Here is a 23,341-nt window from a genome sequence, read left to right on the forward strand (position 1 = left end):
AAGAAGAAGAAGAAGAAGAAGAAGAAGAAGAAGAAGAAGAAGAAGAAGAAGAAGAAGAAGAAGAAGAAGAAGAACTAGCGTAACGAGTACTAGCCAATCAGAAGCGGAGTAGGGCGGTTCATGATAGCGTCATCCTAATGATTAAAGTTGGTTTCCGGCCTACGTTACAGGGGTAATGCTTTTTTTTTGGTCAATTGTATAAACCAAGTAGTAACATATAAATCGAATGGTCTGATATATTAAGGTTCAGCGGATCTGCTGTAACTGAAACAAATCATGGATATCCCCAATCCCCCCGAAGGTGAGCAGTAACGTTACGCTGCAACGTTTTGTTATTGTCATTGTACGTTAGCTAGCTAACATGCTACCTCGAGCTAACGTTATTCAACACAATACATTACCGCTACATTTAGCCTTTCGGACAACTTCGTAACGTCAGTAGGTGTGTGTAACGTTACACTGTGCCCCAATAAACAAGGGCAGTATGAACAATGATGAACATTAGCATTGGAGCGCAACAGCTAGGCTTTCTTAACGCTAACGGTAGTTTGGAAGCATTTTTTAAGTTAACGTTAGCTTACTCCCACGGCTAAATTCATTTAACTTATTTTTCGACCGATTTCCTTCTTTTCCCTTTAATTTTCGAATACGTAACACTATGTGGCATGGTGAGCAGTAAAACGGACTAAGACACATGGGTTTGTAGTGCGGACTGTTTGTGGATTAGGATGCCCTCTCCTCAGGCAAACGTTAATTTAAATTTAGTTTTTTTTAACGTTAGTCTTTAAACTGGTGGAGACCAGTTTAAAAACTCAGGTCTCATTAACATCGTTAGATGCCTGTACACAGTTAAATATGTCCATCTTTAGCAGGCATTTTGGTGTTAAAGATAAAAAGCACAAGATCAGCAGAAATGTTCACCCCTTGTTAAGATGTTAACAACAATCATGGTTTGTGCCTCTTCGGTTTTTCGGAAAGATTAATACTTGGGCAGCAATCTTCGAAAACCCAGAAGATCGTTAAACTCCACTCCCACTGGTTTAATAGTTATAGACTCTTCTAACCATGTGGGTGTGTACAAACCATGTACAAATATTCTGTCTGCTGCACAGTGACCGTTTTTTAAACAGTTTCCTAATCGATACATGGATGATACTGTTGCCTCAAGTAACTTATTCTTTTGCTCAGTTTTGAATGACATGAACCAAAATTTATAACGATTTCAGTTACATTTGGGCATATACATGGTGCTTCATATTGTCACACATTTTCATATACAATTGTGTTTATTATATTCAACTGGTGTATAAAACAAGCAAGGAGATAGTCCACGTCAGGAAAGTTCCTAAATAGGAAACAGAGATTCATTTTTAATCTTGCAGTAGATGGGATTCTTCTTTCATTCAAATTGGTACAAAACAGGTGAATGTTGTCAGAAAAGCACAAGTTATTGTCATTTCTTGCAGTCTTTTTGGTTTGTCTGTTTGTCACCACTTTGAGACAGATCCCCAGCTGCCTCAGCTCTGTATGTGTTCCCTCTCCTTTTTTTTTGGTGCAGATCAAGAACTGAGGAATGTCATCGACAAGCTGGCCCAGTTTGTCGCTCGGAACGGGCCAGAGTTTGAAAAGATGACGATGGAGAAACAGAAGGACAACCCTAAGTTCTCCTTCCTCTTTGGGGGAGAATACTTCAGCTACTACAAGTGCAAGCTTGCAATGGAGCACCAACAGCGTATGTAGTTAAAAGGACAGTTTAGCATAAAACCAGAATTTGCACATAGATATTTTTGTGATGTTGGAATGTTATAGTAGTCTTCGCAATGACTCAAAGCTCTTTACAACACAAACCAGCATTCACTCATTCACAAACGCATTCATACACTGGTGGCAGAGGCTACCATTCAAGGGGCCAACCTGCCCATCACGAGCAATCACCATTCACATGCACACTCTCACGCGGATGGCACAGACATTGGGAGCAATTTTAATTCACTTTAATTCAGCTCACAGAATGCTGTACACATTCTGGTAATACTGACCTGAAACATCTCTGTGAGTCAAGTAAGCAAAGTATCTTTTACTAACAACATTGTCAACTTCAGCCAATAATCATTTTCACCGAACAGAGCCTGAACGCATCATAATGTAAATGAATGGAATCTTCGTTCGTTGTCCATTAGCCATGTTACCAGCTCTCCTCCGGTCATTTTCAACACATTTTGGTTGTTTACATTGTAACATTATAAGAGATCAGCCAACAGAAAGCATGAATGTCCTGATGGCATATTTTACTGAATATCTGCGGATAACGATTGTCAGTAAAACTTTATTTCACACTATGATTGTTAAAATAATTAATCATTAGTCATTAATCCGTGGTTCACATATGTGCCGAACCGTGAGGGGGATCGTTACGGATCACAGATCAATCCGTTACACCACTACATATTTCAGATGGCTTTTAGTGGCTGAATCCAAATAGAAAATATACTGTACTCGTTCTGCCAGTACTTAAAACTGTAAAAATAATAATAATCTCTGGACATAATCTCTACACCCTGCTGCTGTGAAATGATCAGCAAAGTTATTTAACTGTAGTATTATGTACTTACTCATAGTTTTGACTCAGCAGACTATTAATACCACTTGTTTAAGTAGAGGAAGTTAAAGCTCCTTACTACACCTACAGTTTTTTTTGGTCACATTAGGATGATCAGATTATCAACAGCCTGGTAATAATAGCACCGTGTAGTGGAGGGTTGCATGGAGTTTTTCCGTCAGCAATGTAATACCACTGAAATCCATTACTGTATTAACGTTTGCTTTTCTCCACTTAGATCCTTCTGCCCACGATGGGGAGGAGTATAAATCTGAAGGTATGTATTGGGAACCAGATTTGTTAGACAAATTCAAATTCTAGTTTGTTTTCAGTTACATTTTTCTGGTTGGTATGTTTTTCTTTTTGAGTATGTGCTGTATTGTTTTGTAGTTAGAGTGAAGATATCTCTATCTTGTTGATGGTGCTCATCAAATTGTGCTTAATCCTCCATTTTCAGTCAAGTTTGATTAGATAAACAGAAGGAGACTAGACAGTTTAACAGACAAATGCAGAAAGGACAGCTGGCAAGAAATCGACAACTGTGTGGGTGTGTAAATTAACATCATCTAGTAACTACATGTGTGTATTCCATTAAATTAATGTGCTGCTTAGATGTTGTATTATTCTTTCATCTGCAACCTGAAAGCTGTGAAACGGACTTTTGGGCAAATAAAAAAAAATATGAAAGCATAATTCAAAGCGGGAAAACCTCAGCAAAGTAACACTGCATCCAGTCTGTGACTGTAAGACAGGACTCCAACATGTTGCACTGCAACACACAGCTCAAGAAGCTGTCACACAATGAATATATGAATAGAATATCTATAGATTTTTTTTTCTATTCGCTCCCAAATCCGTTTTACACCTCCGGGGTTGCAGCTGAAACAATAAGGCTGAAATATTGTCACACGCTATAAGAATAGCTTTGCAAAACATTAATTAATTATAGTCTATCATGCTCTCGATGAAGCAGTGATATTATAAATCTGTTAATTTTCGCATACACACTGTTGTTGATTTCTTGCTAGCTGTCCTTTCTGCATGTGTCTGTTAAACTGTATTGCTTTTAGTCTGGATTATAACTTTAACTTATTTGTATTTGTGTAATATTATATATTGTTATATATTATTATATAATGATCCATGAACAGAGCTCTGTTAATCTCTTATCTCAAATGTCAACACTCCAGAGCAGGTTAGGTGTTCAGCATAAGTTACCATGGTGATCTATCCCGGTAAGAGGTAAACCTCCCTCAAAGGACTCAAAACCCAGTTAACCCTGAAATGACCTTGCTAACACCAAATCCTGCTTCGAGGTACAGGGCCCAGAGGCCTGAAATAGGCCGCTCTGCTGATGGCGTACTTGTCCATGTTTGTGATTGGTCAGATGCTGCAAACACCGCCCCTTTAAGTGAACATACTCACAGCCAGATTGAGATACCGTGGGTGGATGATCACCATTGTAGGTGTATTTAGCGGGAATTGAAAGTGGATGATGTGGATCCACTGGCTCTCACTACTGGGCTGGTGTGTGCATGGCTGATGTGTGCATCCTGATATGGATGTGTCATGATATTCTGCCTGCTCTTTTATCTGGAGAGCTCCTGGATAGAATGACAAATGCACAGTTCCTGTTATATTATACTGATATCATTTGGGGAAAATGTCATAAGCCGCCATTTGCCATTGAGTAGCTGCAAGAGAACGTTACAGTAACAACAAATCACAAGGGATAATTCCAATTCTGATGATGGGGAAATGGATTTCATGAGATTTTAAAATATTAAGTAAAGTCAAAAATGATAGGTCAGAATATATCGTATGTCAAGCTCACTGAAGTCATAACACCTTACCATACATACGCTATCTGGTGTCTAACTGAGGGCAGTGGGGCATTGACAGCTTGCATAGCCTTAATGAATCACATTAAACAAATCCTTAGAAATTGACATTTACATGACCAATATAACTGAACCCTAAAGCAGCCTACTATTTATTGGCTCAGGACATCAGGACACAGTTAGAATTCTATATGATTATTTTTAATAATGCATTTTTGACTTGCATCTTGATTTGTAGGCCAGGGATTCTGTGTAACATCAAATAGTTGTATTGGTTTTAAAATATTGCCACATTGTGGGAATGGGATGTCATCTCATTGCAGTAGTTGAGTAACATATTGTAGCTATGTTTGCAAATCTTGGTGCCTGTGATTGTTGGAGGTTCTAACATATTTCCTTTCAGCAGTCGTTTCTGCAGAGGTTCAGGGCTCAAGGAATGGTTAATGCTGATTGCATGTCATTTAAATTATGTTCACTCTTCTGCTCGTACTTCAAATGTTTCATCAGCTTGCTATATGTAAGCCGATGCATCTTATTTGACCTTTTTAGATGTCACTTTGATTTAAATACTTTTATGTATATGATTTATGGACTGCATCCTTCTCTTTGGGCATCTGCATCACATTAGCAGTGGCACAGCATCAACCCTCCCAGCCTCGGCCCCGAAATCAGAGCTTTACCAAACTTCCAGACTTAAAATTTTCATATTTTTTTGCAGAAATGTACAACCCAGGCACCAAAGACGTGGTTGATATCCCTCCTCCAACAATGCCGATGATTGCTCCGCCTCCGATTCCTCCGCCTGCAGCACCGGCTCTGGATGAGCTCATCCAACAGAGCCAATGGAATCTGCAGCAGCAAGAGCAGCATCTGCACACACTCAGACAGGTACAGAGCAAGAAAGAAATGAATAAATCTGGCACAGTGTACATCTTCAGTTATCTTTTTTTTTTACTCAAGTGCTAGTAACCAGAAGCCAGCTAAGGGATTTTTGCAGTCGCAAAAGAAATAATTTTGGTGAGGTAATTTTGGTATTGCATTAGCATACAGCCTGCAACATACAGCGCAATTCTTCACAAGTTATGGTGTTTTTTTGTTTATTCATGAAGAAGAACTGAGTTTTGATAAGAGTAGTGACCCAAAGGCCACCGTAGTTCTCTGACATGCTTGGAAAGGCAGGGGTGAGTGGAGGGTTATTTAGTTGGTTGCAATCTGCAACATACCTCTAGATACCACTAAATATTACACACTGTTCTTTTAAGTGAGGGAATAAGGGAGTAACAATCCTGGAACTTAAAAATAACTTATACTGTGGCTGTTTTTTTAACTAACACGTACCTATTCAAATATTACGGGCTTCGTATTAATATTACTGAACAACAAAGCTGGAAGTTTGGGAAAAGATAAGTTCTGTTGTTCTTAATGAATCGGCTGTAATTTATTTCAAAATGACGATATACCACTTAGCAAAACTGGAGGGATACAGACAAACAAATTCCCAAAAGAGGATAGGCAAACTGCGTAGTCTGTTTGTATTAGGTATTGGTCACCTATTTATTAACTGTGCAACAATACATTTGTGTTTTCACCAGATAAGAGTATTGTAAGGAACATACTGTAGGCCTATTGTAGGCCTATGTATGTTACATAATCTTTACCAAATTAATAAAATCAGCTTAAAAATTGTAATAGGATGAATGAATGTTTTGTTAAAGGTGTAATGAATAAATTGAAATGCATACAAAAGAATAAAACTGACGAAACGCCTTTCAATTAGCCTTTTATTCACCCATTTGCGCATGCACACACACGCATATACATACACACACGCATACACACACACACACACACACACACACACACACACACACACACACACACACACACACACACACACACACACACACACACACCAATGGCAGCGGAGCATGCAATGCGCTGGTCTGCCTTTTGGATGCAACTTGGGGTTCAGTTTTTTGCTCAAGGACACTTGGACAACCGTGTGATTAATGGGCCTGGTTCTACATCCTGAGCCACAGCACCTGGTCTTCCTTGATGCGAACCAACTTTGGTTTGGCGTCTTACTATTTTGTATCCAACCTGTTAGCTCCTGTTCCACTTCATGACAGGTGGCAAGCTGAAGAAGAATGGTTTAGCATTTTCTGATGCTTTTTTTCTCTGTCCCTCACAATAAAGGAACAAGTGACTGCAGCCATAGCTTTGGCTATGGAGCAGCAGACCCAAAAAATGTTGCTAGAAACTCAGTTGGACATCACAGAGTTTGACAACCTGCTGCAGCCCATTATAGACACCTGCACCAAAGACGCCATCTCTGTAAGCCTGCCATAATAGATTCTTTTAGGGATGCTTATGTTCGTAGATTCCTAAAATATTGATAACAATAACAAAATATTGATATCTCACTCATGTGTTTGTCTTCCTGTCAGGCTGGTAAGAACTGGATGTTCAACAATGCCAAGACTCCACAGCACTGTGAACTGATGACATCACATCTTCGCAACCGCATCACTGCTGATGGAGCGCATTTTGAGCTCCGCCTACATCTCATCTATTTAACTAATGACGTTCTCCATCACTGGTACACAAACCAAAATACATTGATCAATATGTCAATCACTTTACTCCTACAGAAAATAAATAGTTTAGCAGCTTTCAGTATAGTCCTCTTTGTAATGCGTGTTTAAATGTGTCTTCACAGCCAGCGGAAGCAGCAGAAGGATTTGTTGGCAGCACTGCAGAAAGTTGTGGTTCCCATCTACTGCACCAGCTTTCTGGCCGTAGAGGAAGAGAAGCAGCAGAAGATAACTAGGGTAAACACTTTCAACATATTTACCTCTTCTCAGATTACAGTACTATTAGTCTAAGTAGTAACAGTAACATCATGGGACACTACTCTCCCCTTTATCCCAGAATAATTATGATATACCATGATAAAATAACATTCATATAAACCTGAATGGAATTTAATCAGTTCTTAATTTGAGTCGGTTCAGTTTTAGGGCTTGCTATTGTCAGTTAAAGTGGTATAATATATTTGACATATGACCATATAGTATAATGAATTACTGTAAGTACCATTGTGTCAGTTGCACTGACTTGAGTGTGTCTTGTTTTTAATAGGACAGTGTCAACCTTTTAATGTATTGAATTGGAAAGCTAGAACGAATCTGTTCCTCTTTTTAGTGAAATTGTTGTCCTTGAGTCTGTTAGTTTTCTCTGATTATCCCTTTCCTTCCCAGTTGTTGCAGCTGTGGGAGAAGAATGGGTACTTTGACGAGGAGACCATTCAGCAGCTCCAGAATCCAGCCCTGGGCCTTGGCCAGTACCAAGTGAGTTTAATGAAACTTAAGGTTTTACTTATTTCTCAAGACAATATTTACCTCAGGTTTTCAAAGTCCTTTAATTGTCCCTTTACTGTAAGGGAATAGAATGTTGTTATACCCTTTTCCAGGATTTAAATCTATGATCTGTTTAATTTGGCTTGTTCCCGGGACCATAAGCACAGCATTAAAGTATTTGTAGTTTATGATCTAGTTTATATTATCCTCTTATCATGTTCCAGATTTTTAATTGGAATTTGATCCATGGATTTTGCAAATTGTCTCCCTAATTTTTTGTGAGCCAATACTGCATGAATTGGGGGATCTTTCATAATGGAGAGTTAGATGTCTTTCCACCTTGCACAATAAATTGGGGTACACAATTAATTAAGGGTTTAATCTGGGCAGCATAGAAGTAATCATTAAAATTGGGTAGAGCCATTCCTCCTTTGGGAGTTGTAGAGTTTAAAATTTAACCCTGGTTATTTTTCCCTGCCAAATAAATCTTGAAATGATTTTTATTCAACTGAGAAAATTGTTTTGAGGGAATTTTCTACAAGAAGTGCTTGAAATAGGAAGAGATATCGTGGGAGACTGTTCATTTTTACAGAGTTTACGAAATGTGTTTATATCCTGCATATCTACCAAATGTTTCTAGCAGGTTCATTAATTAAAAAAAGAGTCAGAGGGGGTACTTAAATAGATCAAGATATCATCGTCGTACAAGGCCACCTTGTGGTCTGATCCATTTATACAAATGCCTTTGATGCTTTTTTGTCTGTCTTATCCACTGTGCAAGAGGCTCTATATAAAGTGCAAAAAGCAATGGAGAAATTGGGCATCCCTGTCTTGTTCCACGCTTTGTCAATATATGAAAAGTTAGACTTGACAATACAAATCTCCATGGTCGAAATTATGAGTTAGAAAGTCATATGTCATAATTATGAGATATAAAGTTGAAATTATAAGATACTTAAACACAACAGTCATAGAAGCAGCTCTTTGGCATAGGTTACCCTACATTTGACATAGAAATGGATTGTGAGTACATTGAAGACTACTTTAAACATGGCTTTACAACAGATGAAATATTTCACTTTATGGGATTGTACTAAGCAAACGCACCCTTGAAAGGATTTTAAGCAAGAAGCAGCTCTGGAGTAGAAAGAATAAAACCGATGTGGCTGAGGTGGCAACCTTCATTGAACAGCGACTGGAAACATCTGGTCAGTGTTATGGATACTGACGGATGCACCAAAAGTGCCATTGGAATATTTTTTGTCTATCTTTTCATCTTTTCTTGTAATTTTTTGCTGCTGGATATGGGCTTCCATATAAAAGGCATATGATTGTCTTAAAATTAAAGTCTATGCTGCTTTACAGTGACCATAAACTATATCTCCCACAATGCGTCAGCGTTTTTGTGACCGTGAAATGACGGCACCCTGCTGCTTGACAGCAGTTTTTCCACATCGGAGTTTAACTTTGTCAGTTACATTTTATTTCACACTGTTATGGTGAAGGTAAACTGTGTAATTAATACATGGTTCACATGTGTGCCGAACCGTGATGGGGGATCCGCTACACCACTATTATTCACTCACGGCAACAACATGTTGTCTGTGTGCCGACATTAAAACTATCACAACAGATGGACAGGAGAGGCAACAGCCCGTAAAGTGGTTTTCCAACAAGTGATTGAGTTGAAAAAGATCGACAAATAATCCCAAAATGTCCAAGAAGAGAAAAATGTATGTAGAGGGAAGAAAATGTAATGAAAAATGGTAAAGTGAATACATGTTTGTGCTTCAAAGAGAGAAACCTGTCTGTCTTCTGTGTTATGAGGCAGTGTCGGTGATGAAGGAATATAATTTACGTCGGCATTCTGACACCAAACACGGAGTCAAGTATGCTAAATTTAGCCTCCAAGAAAAACATCAAATTGTCCAAGAAGTAAAAGGCAGACTGCAATCGCAACAGAATATATTTACAAAAGTTACAGCCAAAAATGATGCCGCAAAGTGTTTTTCAGAGGGTGCATTGAAGCAGTGCATGCTAAAGGTATGTGAGCAGGTGAGCTCCAACCAGATACAGACTTTTAAAAATGTCAGTTTGTGAAGAAACACCATCGCAGACCGAGTTCAGGAACTAGCAGGCAATCTGACAACATAGCTAGCCGGAAAGATGAGCAGGTACTTGTCTTTTTCATTAGCTGTTGATGAAAGCACAGACAACACGGATACAGCGCATCTATCAATGTTTATATGAGGCTGAAGGCAGACTTCACTGTTGGTGAGGAGCTCTTGGATGTTGGTTTAGTATGTGCAGCGATCGCCTGATGTTATTGTGGGTTTATCTTTGTCAGATATTGCCATTATGTGTAAATTGAGGAAGGATCTTTTCCAGTCTTTTGGCCAGGATGACTTTGTTTACTTCTGTCTCAGTTCAGCTTCACTGATAGCGACAGCTCTTTGGACTTCATATTGAGAGTTGACAGCAACAGATTCCAAATGCAAATCCCACACTTGAAATTAACTCTAGACCTTTTATCTGCTCCTTGTTAATTAAATAATGATGGAATAACACACACCTGGCCATGGAACAGCCAATCATCCAATTACTTTTGGTCCCTTCAAAAGGGAGGGAACACGTATAAAATGTCTTGTAATTCCTACACCGTTCACCTGATTTGGATGTAAATACCCTCAAATTGAAGCTGAAAGTCTGTACTCAAAGCACATCTTGATTGTGTCATTTCAAATCCACTGTGGTTGTGTACAGAGCCAAAATGATGAAAATTGTGTCAATGTCCAAATATTTATGGACCTGGCTGTACTTCGGCTGTCATATTGGAACAGTCCATTTCAGCAAGTTGACTTAGTGGTAAAGGAAAGAGTTTCTCATCTTGGACATTAGAAACATGAACATTTACAAACAAAACATTTCCACCATATAATTTTACTAAAACGACTCCTCCTTCAGTATCTTTGTATGAGCCTGCAACAGAAAATGACAGATTTTTTATGTAATAATATAATCACATCACACCCTTCTTTTTTGTTGAATACAATTAATAGTAAACCAGACCAACCCACTCCCAAAAGTATTTCTTGTGTTACTCATTGTCTAAATGCGTTTTCTGTAAGAATTCTATTTGAATTTTGTATTTTTTTTTAAGAGTGTAGGGCATGTTCCATGTACATTCCTCAATACTCATTTACAACTAATTAAGATTGTATGCTGCATTACACCAATTGCTGTTTCATATGACCTGGACCAATCTATGACTTTGAACTTAAGCTGAACTCCAAAAAACAACAAAAATAGAAATAAAACTACCAAAATGAAAATGAGAGGGAAAAAAAGAAAGAGAAGACAACCAAGCATTGCAAAAGTACAGCTAAAGGGGGTCAAGGAAAAAAAGCATTACAACTACCTTCCCCATCTGAATTGAAGCAGTAACGCACCAGTAAATGTACAGTACTAGGTTTACTACAATGAAACAGAAGTGGTAATGATAATGATAATAATACATAAAATATTGTATGTAGCTGGTAGAGTGTCCCATCCCAGTGTTGGTTAAATAATAAGGACTCTGTTGTGTTAACTCACCAAGAAAAGCCAGGTCAGAACATGACATTAAGCCCAAAAAATTGGGGTAATCTGAGGAGTCTGAAATTTGGAACATTTTCTGTGCAGGCGATTTAAATACCTGCAGTCTCATTTGAGAGAGGGACTGTGTGTAATTTTACAGTATGACACAGCACTAGCAATGTCATTCATTATTTAAATCACCAGACGCGGTGACAGGATTTCACCCTGCGGTCCCTCTGCCTCACTTCCTGCCACTGGGAGACTACTTTGCCCAGAGGAGAGAGTGCGGTTTCAGAGACGGACCGTTGTGGCTGTAGCAACTCAAATTCTGCCAGCACAAACCCAAGAGCCTCCGTCTCTGGAGCGCACGTCTGTTCTCCTCCAGTCTGCTGTTCTGCTCATTTTCTGTAACGTTAGCATGAAAACATGGTGGAATTAGCAAGATAACATTAGCTAACTAACTAGCCAGCCGCTTAATCAGAAAAATAAACAATTTAATGCTTCATCTGCACACCCTTGTCACAGTGTAGGAAAACACATTGCATTCGCCAGATAACCACTCGTAGATTAATGCCCTCTGATTAGAGCGCATTAACATTCTTTTCTTTTATGATGTAGATTAGTCCCGATCGGTCGACTCTTATCTCAGAATTTGCCTTGTAAGATTACGGCTGATTAAAATCAGTAGATTGTGTTTTGAGCCGTTTTCAACCATGAAATGTTGATTTTTATAGATTTGGTAAGGAACGTTGATAACACAAGCATTGATGTGTTTCATCAATTTACAAACAGTTACTCTTTAATTTACCATAGATTATTGTTGTTGATTGGGTGGCTCCAACAACGGGCTTTTCTCTTTAGCTGATCAAAAATAAATCCCTGTAGTCTTTGTTTCTTCTAATTGAAACACAGCGTAGCGTATTCCTGACAATTCTTGTCCAGGCTGATCATCAGGACTTTAAGCCCCATAGTCCCTTCAATGCTCTTGGTGTTGTGTCGAAGTCTGTTCGCCCCTCAAAATGTGTTTTCCCCTATCTAATTCTGAACCAACCATTACCAACCTCCTGATTTTGTTGGATGCAATTTTACACATTTTTAAAGCACTTATCCCTTTAACGAGTGTTTCCTTTCCACTGTTGTATGGTTTTACTTTTCCTTCCCACCCCAGTTTTAAAGCACTTACCTTTTAGATGTGGCGTCTGTGTATTTATACTCTTGCTATATTCTATTATTTATTTTATTATATATTGTGTTATATTTATGTTTTTATTTATATATTTATTAAGGAAGCACTGTGTATTATTTTGTTTTTGTTCTTTTATCCCCTGCTGTCCATTTTTATGAATTTTACTTCCAGTCTTTTAAAGCGAGGGTTTCTTTCAGTGGATGGACCTGTACCCCCCCCCCGGGGTGAACATGGAGCTTTTATCTGGTTTTAACTTTTAACCTCCTCTCCCTTAAACATTCCCTCTCTGACTGCCCTGCTGGCGGTTGCTCTGCTGCGAAGCTGTTTTAACCATTTTTTTTTTACAGCTTTTCTTTCTTTCTTTTTTCTTTCTTAATTGTTTTAAAACTGTTATTGTTATTTTATTAAAAAACATTTCATTTTAACAGGATTGAAACTGTGACGGGGGAACAGACTTTGACATAACACTGTTTCTTGCCTTTTCTAGCCCTTTGATTTCTCAGTAACTTCATCATGTCTCCTTTTGTTTTTTGTCTTCCTCTTCTATTCTGTCCATCTCTTCACACCACTTACCCACATTTCGTCCACCCAGTAAAACAAAACTCACAACAAAGTCTGCCATTTTGTAACATTGTTTGGCACAGTAATACTATTGTAATCCAATAGTCACAGCTGTGTGTTTGTAGAGTATTTTACATGTATATATTTTATGTTTTATTTATGTTGTAGTTTGATGTTTGATTTTTCTTACAGGGACCTCAGGCTCTCTACTTCTGTTTCATCTGCTGGTCCTTTTTAAAGGGAATGAGAGGAGCTCATCTGATTGGTCATTACCAAATCTTGCCCTAACTCCACTTGCTGATTCACATACATACATACATACATACATATCCAGTCTCTTTTCCATATTGTGCAAGCTGTGCCTGATTCGCGCCAATTCCGGTGGCAATTACAAAAATGTGCTGGTCACGCCCATTTATACATGCACCTGGTGATTTTGCTTGCGTTTGTGACCCATTTCAGGAAAGAGTGGTTTTAATTCACTGATAACCCTGGATCAATCTCAGATAATCTCAATCTCTTGCCCTCTCTCTCAGGCGTCTCTGATAACAGAGTATGCTGCTGTGGTGCAACCAATCCAGCTGGCCTTCCAGCAGCAGATCCAGGCTTTAAATACCCAGCACGAAGAGTTTGTAACCAGCCTGAAGCAGCAGCCGCAGCCTGCCCCTGTAGCACAGCTAGCTCCCCTGGTTGAGCCTGAAAAGGCCCCACCTATGACCACAAAAGCTGGTGAGAACACACACAGATACTTAAAGAAATTAGAGACACAGCCTGATGTATGAAGCCAGATTTATTGTTGCCATTACAGCAAAAGCAAAATGTTACCATTTTATCTTAGAATAAACGTAACAGTTATGTACAACATCAACAACAATTCTTACTCAACAGTTTTTATTTTTTATATTGTTAAGAAGTTGGTGGTTTGTGATCTGCTCTACAATAGGCAGGTACATGTATGTTTGTGCTGTAATGTGTTGGTGTGTGTTTTGTGTGCAGGGGATGTGAAGCCGACCATGTCAGTACTTCCTCCAGGGGAGTTTGATGCGGCTTCATCCAGACCACAGGACCCCAGCAACCCCAGTGGACCTTCAGATATCACTTCTAACAAACCTGCGTGGTATGACACCCAGCACGTGGGCCCCTGGAATCCCAACCAGCCGGTAAAGACCTGTGTATGTCTGTTGAACTAATGTTTTGATGAATCTTTTTCACGACAGAACAGTAAACAAATGGGCAATCACAATAGCAATGGTGAACATTCAGACAGATAGTCTGTACATGCTTTGTACATCCATCGCCCACATTTATTTGGTTGGCAGAGGCTTGTGTTCAAAGCAACATATGAATGAGATACAATCCAACCTACAGTAGTTAATGGCAACGCCTTGCAGTGTCTCAACACTCAGTTTCATGTTTCACCTTGCACAAGTGCCAAAAGGCTCCAGGTGCATATTTGTCCAGTGGCTTTTGAAAATGGAAAATTATTTCCAACTTGTATGCTGGATGCAAAGAATGAAACACTCCTACCTAGCCTAGACGTTTCAAATCAGCCAGCTCCACAGTCAGTTATACAATGTGTGTGATGTGATGTCTAATGTGCTATATCCTTGGCTATTGACGAGTCCACTGACAATAGTTTTGCATGTCAACTTTTTTTAAAACATTAATTTAACAGGCTTTTCTTCCTGCCTTCTGCAAGTGTTTTACACCAATCATGACACATGACATGATCGTCATAGTTTTAATGCTAGTCATGGTCTCTTTATAGTTACAGTACAGTCCAGCACACCTGCAGAACAGCTTCTCTTCATGTTTTAATGCCTTTGTTAATCTGTGATATGAAAACATATTTTCAAAGACATAAAAAAACGTTCAGTCATAAAATTCTAGCATACCACGGAGTGTCTCTCCTGAGTAGCTGCTGACCACACGGTCAGCCCAAGGGTCAAACTGAACAGTAGTAGAGAAGAGTAGAGGGTTGTGCTGCCCTGGATTTCCATCTCTGTTTCTATCACAGTTCTATAGTAAGGTCAGACAAGGTTTGTAAAAGTCTATTGCCTGCCATGCTAATGCTACAACGATGCCGCTAAAACTCAAAGAACAGTGATTCGACAGACAAAATGCAAGTCGGCTGGGGGAGCTTCTCGACCGATGATTCAAATCGTCATCGTTTAGGGGGAAGCCCTGTCCTCCGCAGCAGATTTCGCGTCAGTGGTGGGTCCAGGCCCAGCAGTGGTTCTATCCCCGTCCCCCAGCCGTGCCAGGTCCCACCTTCTTCTTATAGTGCTTGCCCAGCCTTCAGAATTCCTTGCTTTGGGTTTGTGCAGTGTATGTGTGACCTCAGGCAGCAGACAATGTTCAGGCCCTTTCTCATACTTGTCCTTCCCTAGCCTCCTTTTGACCCAAACCAGCCTCCCCCTCCCTGCCCTCCTTGGAACAGCCATGAGGGGATGTGGAATGAGCAGAGGGACCCAGGAAATTGGAGTGGAGGTCCACCCAGAGAAGGAGGCTCCTGGAGCGGTCCTGGTGGGTCTGACCAAGGCCCTCCATCTTGGAACTCATATGACCAGCAGCCGCCATGGGGGAACCAGTCTGACCAGCCTCCATGGGGCCAGAGGGAGCCCCCATTTCCTCCACGCATGCAGGCATGTGGTAGATGATCATTGTTGTTTGACTGGCTTTGCTTTGATTTATTTGATTAGAATTGTATTGTATTGCATTGTATACTCTACATTTGCAATTTGTCTATCCTTGTTGACCTTTTCTATTGCATCAAAGATTTTGCTGCTCATTTACATGAATTACAGTGTCCCCTGTGTCCAACTTACATTTCTACAGAGACCTCCCCATTTCAGGGGGCCCTTCCCTCCACACCAGCAGCCACCTCCTTTCAACCAGCCCCCACCACCACCACCACCACACAGTTTTGGACGCTTTCCGCCACGCTTTATGCAGGATGACTTTCCTCCCAGACACCACTATGACAGGCCGCCGTACACCCCACACCACTTTGACTATGCTCAGGGAGATTATCCTGCAGGTGAGTGCAGAGGCAGGCAGTGATTAACAGCCACCTATTTTTACACCTGTAATTGTATGTACCTCTGTTTGCCAGACATGCCAGGTCCACCCCACCACCATCCCAGTCAGAGACTCCCTCCCCCAGGTATGGGGGCCGATCATCCTCCCTGGGGTGGAGGCCAGCACCCGGATTTTGGCCCACCCCCACACGGCTTCAATGGCCATTCCCCCCACATGCGTCATCGTCAGCAGCCAGTGCAAGATGACCCCAGTCTGGTGCCTAACGTACCCTACTTTGACCTGCCAGCTGGTCTCATGGCTCCGCTAGTCAAAGTACGTCACCTTCTTCTGATTAGAGCAGCAGTTATTAAAAGTGTAAGGCACGCCCCCCTTGTGCATTTCAGGGGTAAAATGTAATGCAGAAGTAATTTGATGAGTAAGTTAAACAAATCAACAATCACAACAGCAATGGTGAACATTCAGACAGACAGTCTGTAGGTTTACATAACGGACAGACATTTGACAGAGACGAAAAGGAAAAACAGACCAAGCGTCTGAGATGTAAAAGACAGAAAATATGATGTACCTAAAAGTTTGAAGCTTTGTTCATAATGCTGACAATAACATTATTGTTATTAATAACTTACAGAAACATTACCTTGTTGGGGACCTGCTGGTATAACTTTTCAGCTGACAAAGGTAGAGGAGAAAAGAACAGTGGTAAAGTCTGATGAAGCATTGCCACAGTGGCTTACAGAATGGTCAAGGTCCAAGACAGGACAGTGGAAGTAACAGAGTAGTCAGAATAGCTAAATGGATTATAATAATGGAAAAGGCAAATCCAAATCTGCCATAAAACTGTAATTTTCAAAATAGAAAAGACCAGTACAGTTTTAGAATTGACTCATTACACCCATTTACCCACAACAGTCAAACCTGCATCTCTCATGATCCTCCTTGTTATGTTTATTGCTTAGCTAGAGGACTGTGATTATAAACCTCTGGACCCTAAAGACATCCGGCTGCCTCCTCCCATGCCACCTAGTGATCGCCTGCTAGCTGCTGTGGAAGCTTTCTACAGCCCTCCATCCCATGATCGGCCCAGGAACAGGTACACACACACACACACACACACACACACACACACACACACACACACACACACACACACACACACACACTTAAACTCTGTCTGCAAGACAAATCAGATGGAAATTAAAATTCCAACATTTCCAATACATGGTCTACTCCTTTAACTGGCTGTTGATAGCCCATTGAAATATAAGGATGAAGAAGACCATTATTCTTTACTTTCACTGTGGGCTGCTGAAAACGCTAGCATTTACAGAACCCTGTTTGCCACATAAATACTGCTCTTATTCACAAATAAATAATATAGACAAACAGCCCTGTTATAGGCAATGAGCATTCAGTTCTCATACAGAAATAACTCTTTCTGGAACATATGGTGAAACTATACATACAGTGATAAAGTGCACAGTTACGGTGACACAAGATTCTGTGGTAACAGATGTCACTCATAGCGTGTTACATTTATCCTACCCGCTTTCCTCAGTGATTCCATGAGAGTGCGAGTATCAGTTTGTCCGCAAAATCATTGTATCTCGGTTCCAAAGTGTGCAACAAAGCGCGAAAGCTCTGATTCTCAATGACTGAGTCGGGGCGCAAATCCATGGCAAAAATGAGTGAATCTACCTTGGGATTCACTTCACCCTTTTCGAGTTGAATGGAAGATGCAAAATGCTTCCATAGGGTTAGCTTTTAAGTTAGGTGGTACTGGATCGTATCTATATTCAGCTGCTCAAGCTCAGCCGCCCTCACCAACTGTGGGAGTGTAGGGGGCGTCCACTGTCACTTCCACAGTTTTAAGATCGTTCAGCTCCAGGTTGTTCTAACCATACCAGAGGACCAGCTGTTCAAACTCCCGTCTGTTTGCAGACTCGTCACCTTCTCAGATGAGACCGTTGTTTAGTCATGAGTTTAAAGAGGGGTGCAGTCTTTGGTGTAGAGTGAGAGGAGCACACATCCCTGGGGGGGCGCCAGTCTTTCAGTTGTTGGACGTCTTAGTCAGAGCGGAGGAGGGATGTGAATGTTGTCTCATGACTGCAGTAAAACATTTTCAGCTCGTTGGTTTGTTAGTGACAGATTTGATCAACATTGAACCAGATCTAAAGTTCTTCAGTCTGTAGTTCCATTGCTTGTAGTTATGCCCAATTGGAAATCTGCATCTTTTTCAGCTGTGTATTTTAGGATTTAATTATAAAGTAGCTGTGTATGTGTATATTTAATGTATATAATACACCAATTGTTAGCAACAGAGCACCATGGAACCATGAGATTATTTTCAGTAGTTGTGCAGAGCAGCAGTTACCACAAGCAGCACCTGTGTAGTGCTGCTATCTTTTGTTAGAAATTGCTGTAGTTCCTAGTCTACAGATGGCTGTGGTTTGTTCCTCCACCAGTGAAGGCTGGGAGCAGAATGGCCTGTATGAGTTCTTCAGGGCTAAGATGAGAGCCAGGAGAAAAAAGGGACAGGAGAAACGCAACAGGTGAGCTTCCTCTTCACTATCTTTCTCTTTTTGTTTGTTTCTCTTGTTTGGACTTTGTTTTTGTCTGTCAAAATGAGCTTTCAAATTGCTGTCTGTGTGTTCATTCTCATCAAAGTTCTGGTTGACATCCGTTGTGGGGAGGATGTCACTGTTGGATAAATAAGGGCCCACCTAACCAACAATTTTATACTCTCTTTTCCCCACCCTCTGTTGTTCACCTCCTTCCAGTGGTCGTGGAGGCAGTCGCTCCAGTAGTCACTCTCGCAGCAGAGGGAGATCTTCATCTCGCTCAAGCTCTCGCTCCTCAAAGTCCTCCAGGTCACAGTCTCGCTCATCCCGCTCCCAGTCCCGCAGCCGCTCTCGCTCCTACTCACGATCCAGGTCTACACACACACACACACACACACACACACACACACACACACACACACACACACACATATATATCAGAATGTAATGCTGCTTACACTATGGAAGAAGCAGAGCTGATACGTTTATCTATTTTTCTTACGGTCATGCTTAACCTACCTCATATTAGGTCTAGGAGTGGATCCAGATCATCTCGGAGTCACTCTCGCTCCAGATCCAGATCACGTTCACGTTCGCCTGCAAAGAAACGCCATGTCCCTAAAACTCAGAGCTCGTCTCCTCTGTAAGTCCCCTTTGCTGTTCTTTTACAAGATGTTTTCCTGAAAGACCGTTCTTATGCTTACTGTAGTATAGATGACCACATCTCCTGCTCTCAACAGCTCCACATCAGTGTTGGTTGCCCCTCCCTCCAAACCATCTGCAGATATCAGGCTAGGGGAAGAGAACAAGGGCCATCAGCTGCTAATGAAGATGGGTATGCTTTAGAATATTTGAGATGTTTGTAAATCGATTCCGTCCTGAAATCTACAAGCTGCATTTGGGAACTTAATGTCATGGTAAAATGAACCACATGCAGTATATACTGATTTCTAGCTGTTCTTGTGTTGGTCTACTCTAGGCTGGAGTGGTTCAGGTGGTTTGGGGGCCAAAGAACAGGGCATCCAGGATCCAATCAAAGGAGGAGACGTCAGGGATAAGTGGGACCAATTTAAAGGTGTGGGGGTGTCACTAGACGACCCTTATGAGAACTATCGCAGGAACAAGAGCTACAACTTTGTCGCCCGTATGAAGGCACGAGAGGAAGGTACATACACAGAGTGTTATGTTGAATTTGAAATGTAATGGAATGCTGCTTACACTTAACAGCCAAGATTAGCCATTTCTGTTATGGTACTGGCCCAAATAAAAGACTATTGTCCTCATGCAAGAACCACTAGTACGAACACATTTTTTCTTCAGTGGTTTGTATGAGTGATATAGGAGAACTTGCCGCATTCTCCAATTTTCTCGAAAACTAAAATTTCTCTTATGGGTTGTCAATGCCTGACATTGTAACATCACCTATAATGGCAAGTATTCTTTCGTCCATCTCCCTGATGGAGACTTCCCTTTGACTCCTTTCTGATACAGTCTTCAATCACCTTGCTATGGCAAGACTTTAAAAAAACAACAACAAAAAAAAACATTTTCATATCAAACCATTTCTTCAGTGTTTCAGTACGACCCTCAGGTTTTTTCCTATTCCTTGGCTCTAGAATCTCCCTTAATCCACTGCTGACGGTGTTAAAAAGTATAGATTTTCCTTTATGATAGCATGACTCAAATGTCTAAAAATGTAAAGTTCTTCTTTTTTATTCATTGGTGCCACTTTCATGAATGAAAACTTCCAGACATATGGGGCAGGACGCTTAGCCTAATATGGTATTATTGGGAGTTAATTATGCTAATTTCAAATTTTCAACGAGTGCTCATTTACAGTTATCTGAAGTTAGGAGCGTTTGATGAAAACGACGTGGCCCACCCTTATGGGCCTACCGTACGAAAAAAGGAAGAGAAAGTTAATATAAATACGAATACGAAAATGTTCTTGCATGATAAATGCCCTTTTGGGGGTTGTATTATATAACAACTGTACTTTTATAATTTCACAAGAGTACATGTTTATGAAGCGCAAACCAAGAAACTTATTCGGTTGCACCTTATCTTTATATTAGAATTGAATGAAATACGGTTAGATTACCATGCTCTGTAGATAACAATAAGTCTGTTCTTATTTCTTTTCTTGATTCAGTCAATCGGGAACCCCAGGAGCCCCCTCCAACTGATTGATGTCATCAAATAACGTTGAACAAGTCCTCCTTCCCCGTTGCCACCTCTACCATGGATTCGAATTTCTGTCACTTTTCAATCCAGGATTTTAGTCAGCAGTCCCAAATCCATCATCTCTCCTCAGAAACCAGAGTGACGATACAAAGCATCACCACATTTGTGAAACCTGTAAAAAAGTATTTTTGCTCTCTGCTTAATCAAGAGCTTGGATTGATTTGTCCAATCACATTTGCAGATGGACCAATCAGCAATAACACTAGTAACACTGCAGAACTCAACAAGGATTTTTAAATCAGCAGACTTTGCAGGGACACTGGAACTACATTCTAATGAAAAAGGGGGTCGCAGAACTAACTAGTTCACTCCCAATGTTTCGGATTTGACAATTATCAGTTTCTAAAAAGAGCGTCAGTCCTCCTAAAATATGTAGGCTGATAACAGAGGGCTGACTCAGACTTTGACTTGCCATTTAAGATAGATGCAGAAAAATATGTGATGGTTTAACATTGAGAATATAAAGAAACAAAATGTTCTGATTATCAAGGCAGTGATTTTGGAAGTGGACACGCTTTAACTTATGCATACATACAAATCATTTTAATCTTGGATTTTCTCCCGAAAGATTCTTAGTTAAAAGAATAGTTAAGCCAAATCAGAAAAAAAAAAATGTCATTCACCCCTCATAGTATTTCCAATAAAATGCAACAGTTTTATTTGCATACACTTCAAAAAATATATATATTTTTGAAACATTCAACCCCAATGTTTTGTTTTGTTTCCAGAAATAATGCATACTTATTTCATTTCATTCATTTCTGCTGAATAAGTAGTTCTAATGAAAACTGCTCGCTAGTTGGTGTCAGAAATGTCAATGTTGGAAACCTCAAAACTTTGGCAAATAAGACTGAAGTATTTTTTCTCCACAAAAATAACTACAGACATGACCTAAATAAACAGAACTCTGACTCACAAATGTGCCTTTTTTATTATGTATACAGTTGTGTTCAAAATAATAGCAGTCCAACATAACTATCCAGATCAATCACTGTTTTGGTAGAAATTATATTTCTACATGGTAAATAATGTACTAGTAGGTGTAGTAGAGTAATGGAAAACCAACAGACCAAACAGTCATGACATGCATGCTGCTAAATATGTGAAATTGAATCATTAATTGAAAGGGGCGTGTTCTAAATAATAGCAGTGTGGAGTTCAATTAGTGAGGTCATTCATTCTGTGAAATAACAGGTGTCAAACAGATAGCCCTTATTTGAGGACGAAGGCAGCAAATGTCGTACATGCTGGTTATAGTGCATTTTTCTCTGACAATCTGAGTAAAATGGGTCATTCCAGACATTCTTCAGAAGAACAGCGTACTTTGATAAAGAAGTTGATTGGAGAGGGGAAAACATAAAGAAGTGCAGAAAATGATAGACTGCTCAGCTAAAATTTCAACCAAAACTAGAAAGCCGTGGAAGAAAACGGAAAACTACAATTCGAATGGATCGAAGAAATGCCAAAATGGCAAAGACTCAGTCAATGATCAGCTCCAGGGAGATCAAAGAATGTCTAAAGTTAACTGTGAGTACTGTAACAATTAGAAGACGCCTATGTGAAGCCAAGCTACCGAAGTACCATTGTTGCGAAAGCGACGTGCTGAAGAGGTTACAATTTGCCAAAGACAACATTGACTGGCCTACAGAGAAATGGCGCAACATTTTGTGGACTAATGAAAGCAAGATTGTTCTTTTTGGGTCTAGGGGCCTCGGACAGTTTGTCAGACGACCCCCCAAACTGAATTCAAGCCACAGTACACACAGTGAAGCATGGTGGCGCAAGCATCATGATATGGGGATGTTTCTCATACCATGGTGTCGGGCCTATTTATCGCATTCCAGGGATCATGGATCAGTTTGAATACATCAAAATACTTGAAGAAGGCATGTTACCTCATGTCAAAGAGGAAATGCCATTGAAATGGGTGTTTCAACAAGACAACGACCCCAAACACACTAGTAAGCGGGCAGCATCTTGGTTCCAGACAAACAAGATTAACGTTATGGAGTGGCCAGCCCTAATCCCCAGACCTTAATCCAATAGAAAACTTGTGGGGTGACATCAAAAATGCTGAACCAAGAAATGCAGAGGAATTGTGGAATGTAGTCCAATTGTCCTCAGCTGGAATACCTGTCCACAGGTGCCAGAAGTTGGTCGACTCCATGCAAAACAGATGTGAAACAGTTCTCAGATACAGTGGATATACAACTAAATAGTGATTCACTCAGTTTATACAGTAAATGTTTGCGTTGTATTGAAAATAATTAGAAATGTTTACTTTTTGTAATGTGTGAATTTCACTGCATATGTGTTGTTTTGCAAAAAACATAATTGTCATAATTGACACTTATCTCATAATTATGACTTTCTAT

General features: G+C 40.2%; 1 protein-coding gene across 2 annotated transcripts; it reads left to right on the forward strand.

Moving 5' to 3' along the window:
• Positions 1–5: 5 nt before the first annotated feature.
• On the forward strand, positions 6–21,885 carry cherp (calcium homeostasis endoplasmic reticulum protein). Of its 2 annotated transcripts, none has more exons than XM_068709357.1 (20): positions 6–301; positions 1,559–1,732; positions 2,838–2,876; positions 5,159–5,328; positions 6,637–6,774; positions 6,888–7,039; positions 7,160–7,271; positions 7,701–7,790; positions 13,659–13,851; positions 14,119–14,282; positions 15,513–15,767; positions 15,961–16,162; positions 16,238–16,476; positions 17,121–17,254; positions 18,627–18,713; positions 18,942–19,094; positions 19,252–19,365; positions 19,463–19,557; positions 19,702–19,887; positions 20,875–21,885. In XM_068709357.1, exons 1-20 carry the CDS (start codon positions 277–279, stop codon positions 20,910–20,912), a joined length of 2,760 nt encoding a protein of 919 aa, XP_068565458.1. In that variant the 5' UTR covers positions 6–276; the 3' UTR covers positions 20,913–21,885. The 2 variants fall into 2 exon arrangements, with proteins under 2 accessions (XP_068565458.1, XP_068565459.1); XM_068709358.1 differs by having other exon boundaries at positions 6–172.
• Positions 21,886–23,341: the final 1,456 nt, after the last annotated feature.

This window comes from Cebidichthys violaceus, unplaced genomic scaffold (genome assembly GCF_023349555.1).
Source record: "Cebidichthys violaceus isolate CVI_PGR_0920_01 unplaced genomic scaffold, fCebVio1.0.p SCAF_144, whole genome shotgun sequence".
NCBI lineage: Eukaryota > Metazoa > Chordata > Actinopteri > Perciformes > Stichaeidae > Cebidichthys > Cebidichthys violaceus.

Coding starts and splice junctions, on each gene's coding strand:
- cherp (XM_068709357.1), top strand. CDS start 277: ATGGATATCCCCAATCCCCCCGAAG. Junction 14,283..15,512: donor CCTGGAATCCCAACCAGCCG/GTAAAGACCTGT, acceptor GTCCTTCCCTAG/CCTCCTTTTGACCCAAACCA. Junction 15,768..15,960: donor CATTTCCTCCACGCATGCAG/GCATGTGGTAGA, acceptor ACATTTCTACAG/AGACCTCCCCATTTCAGGGG.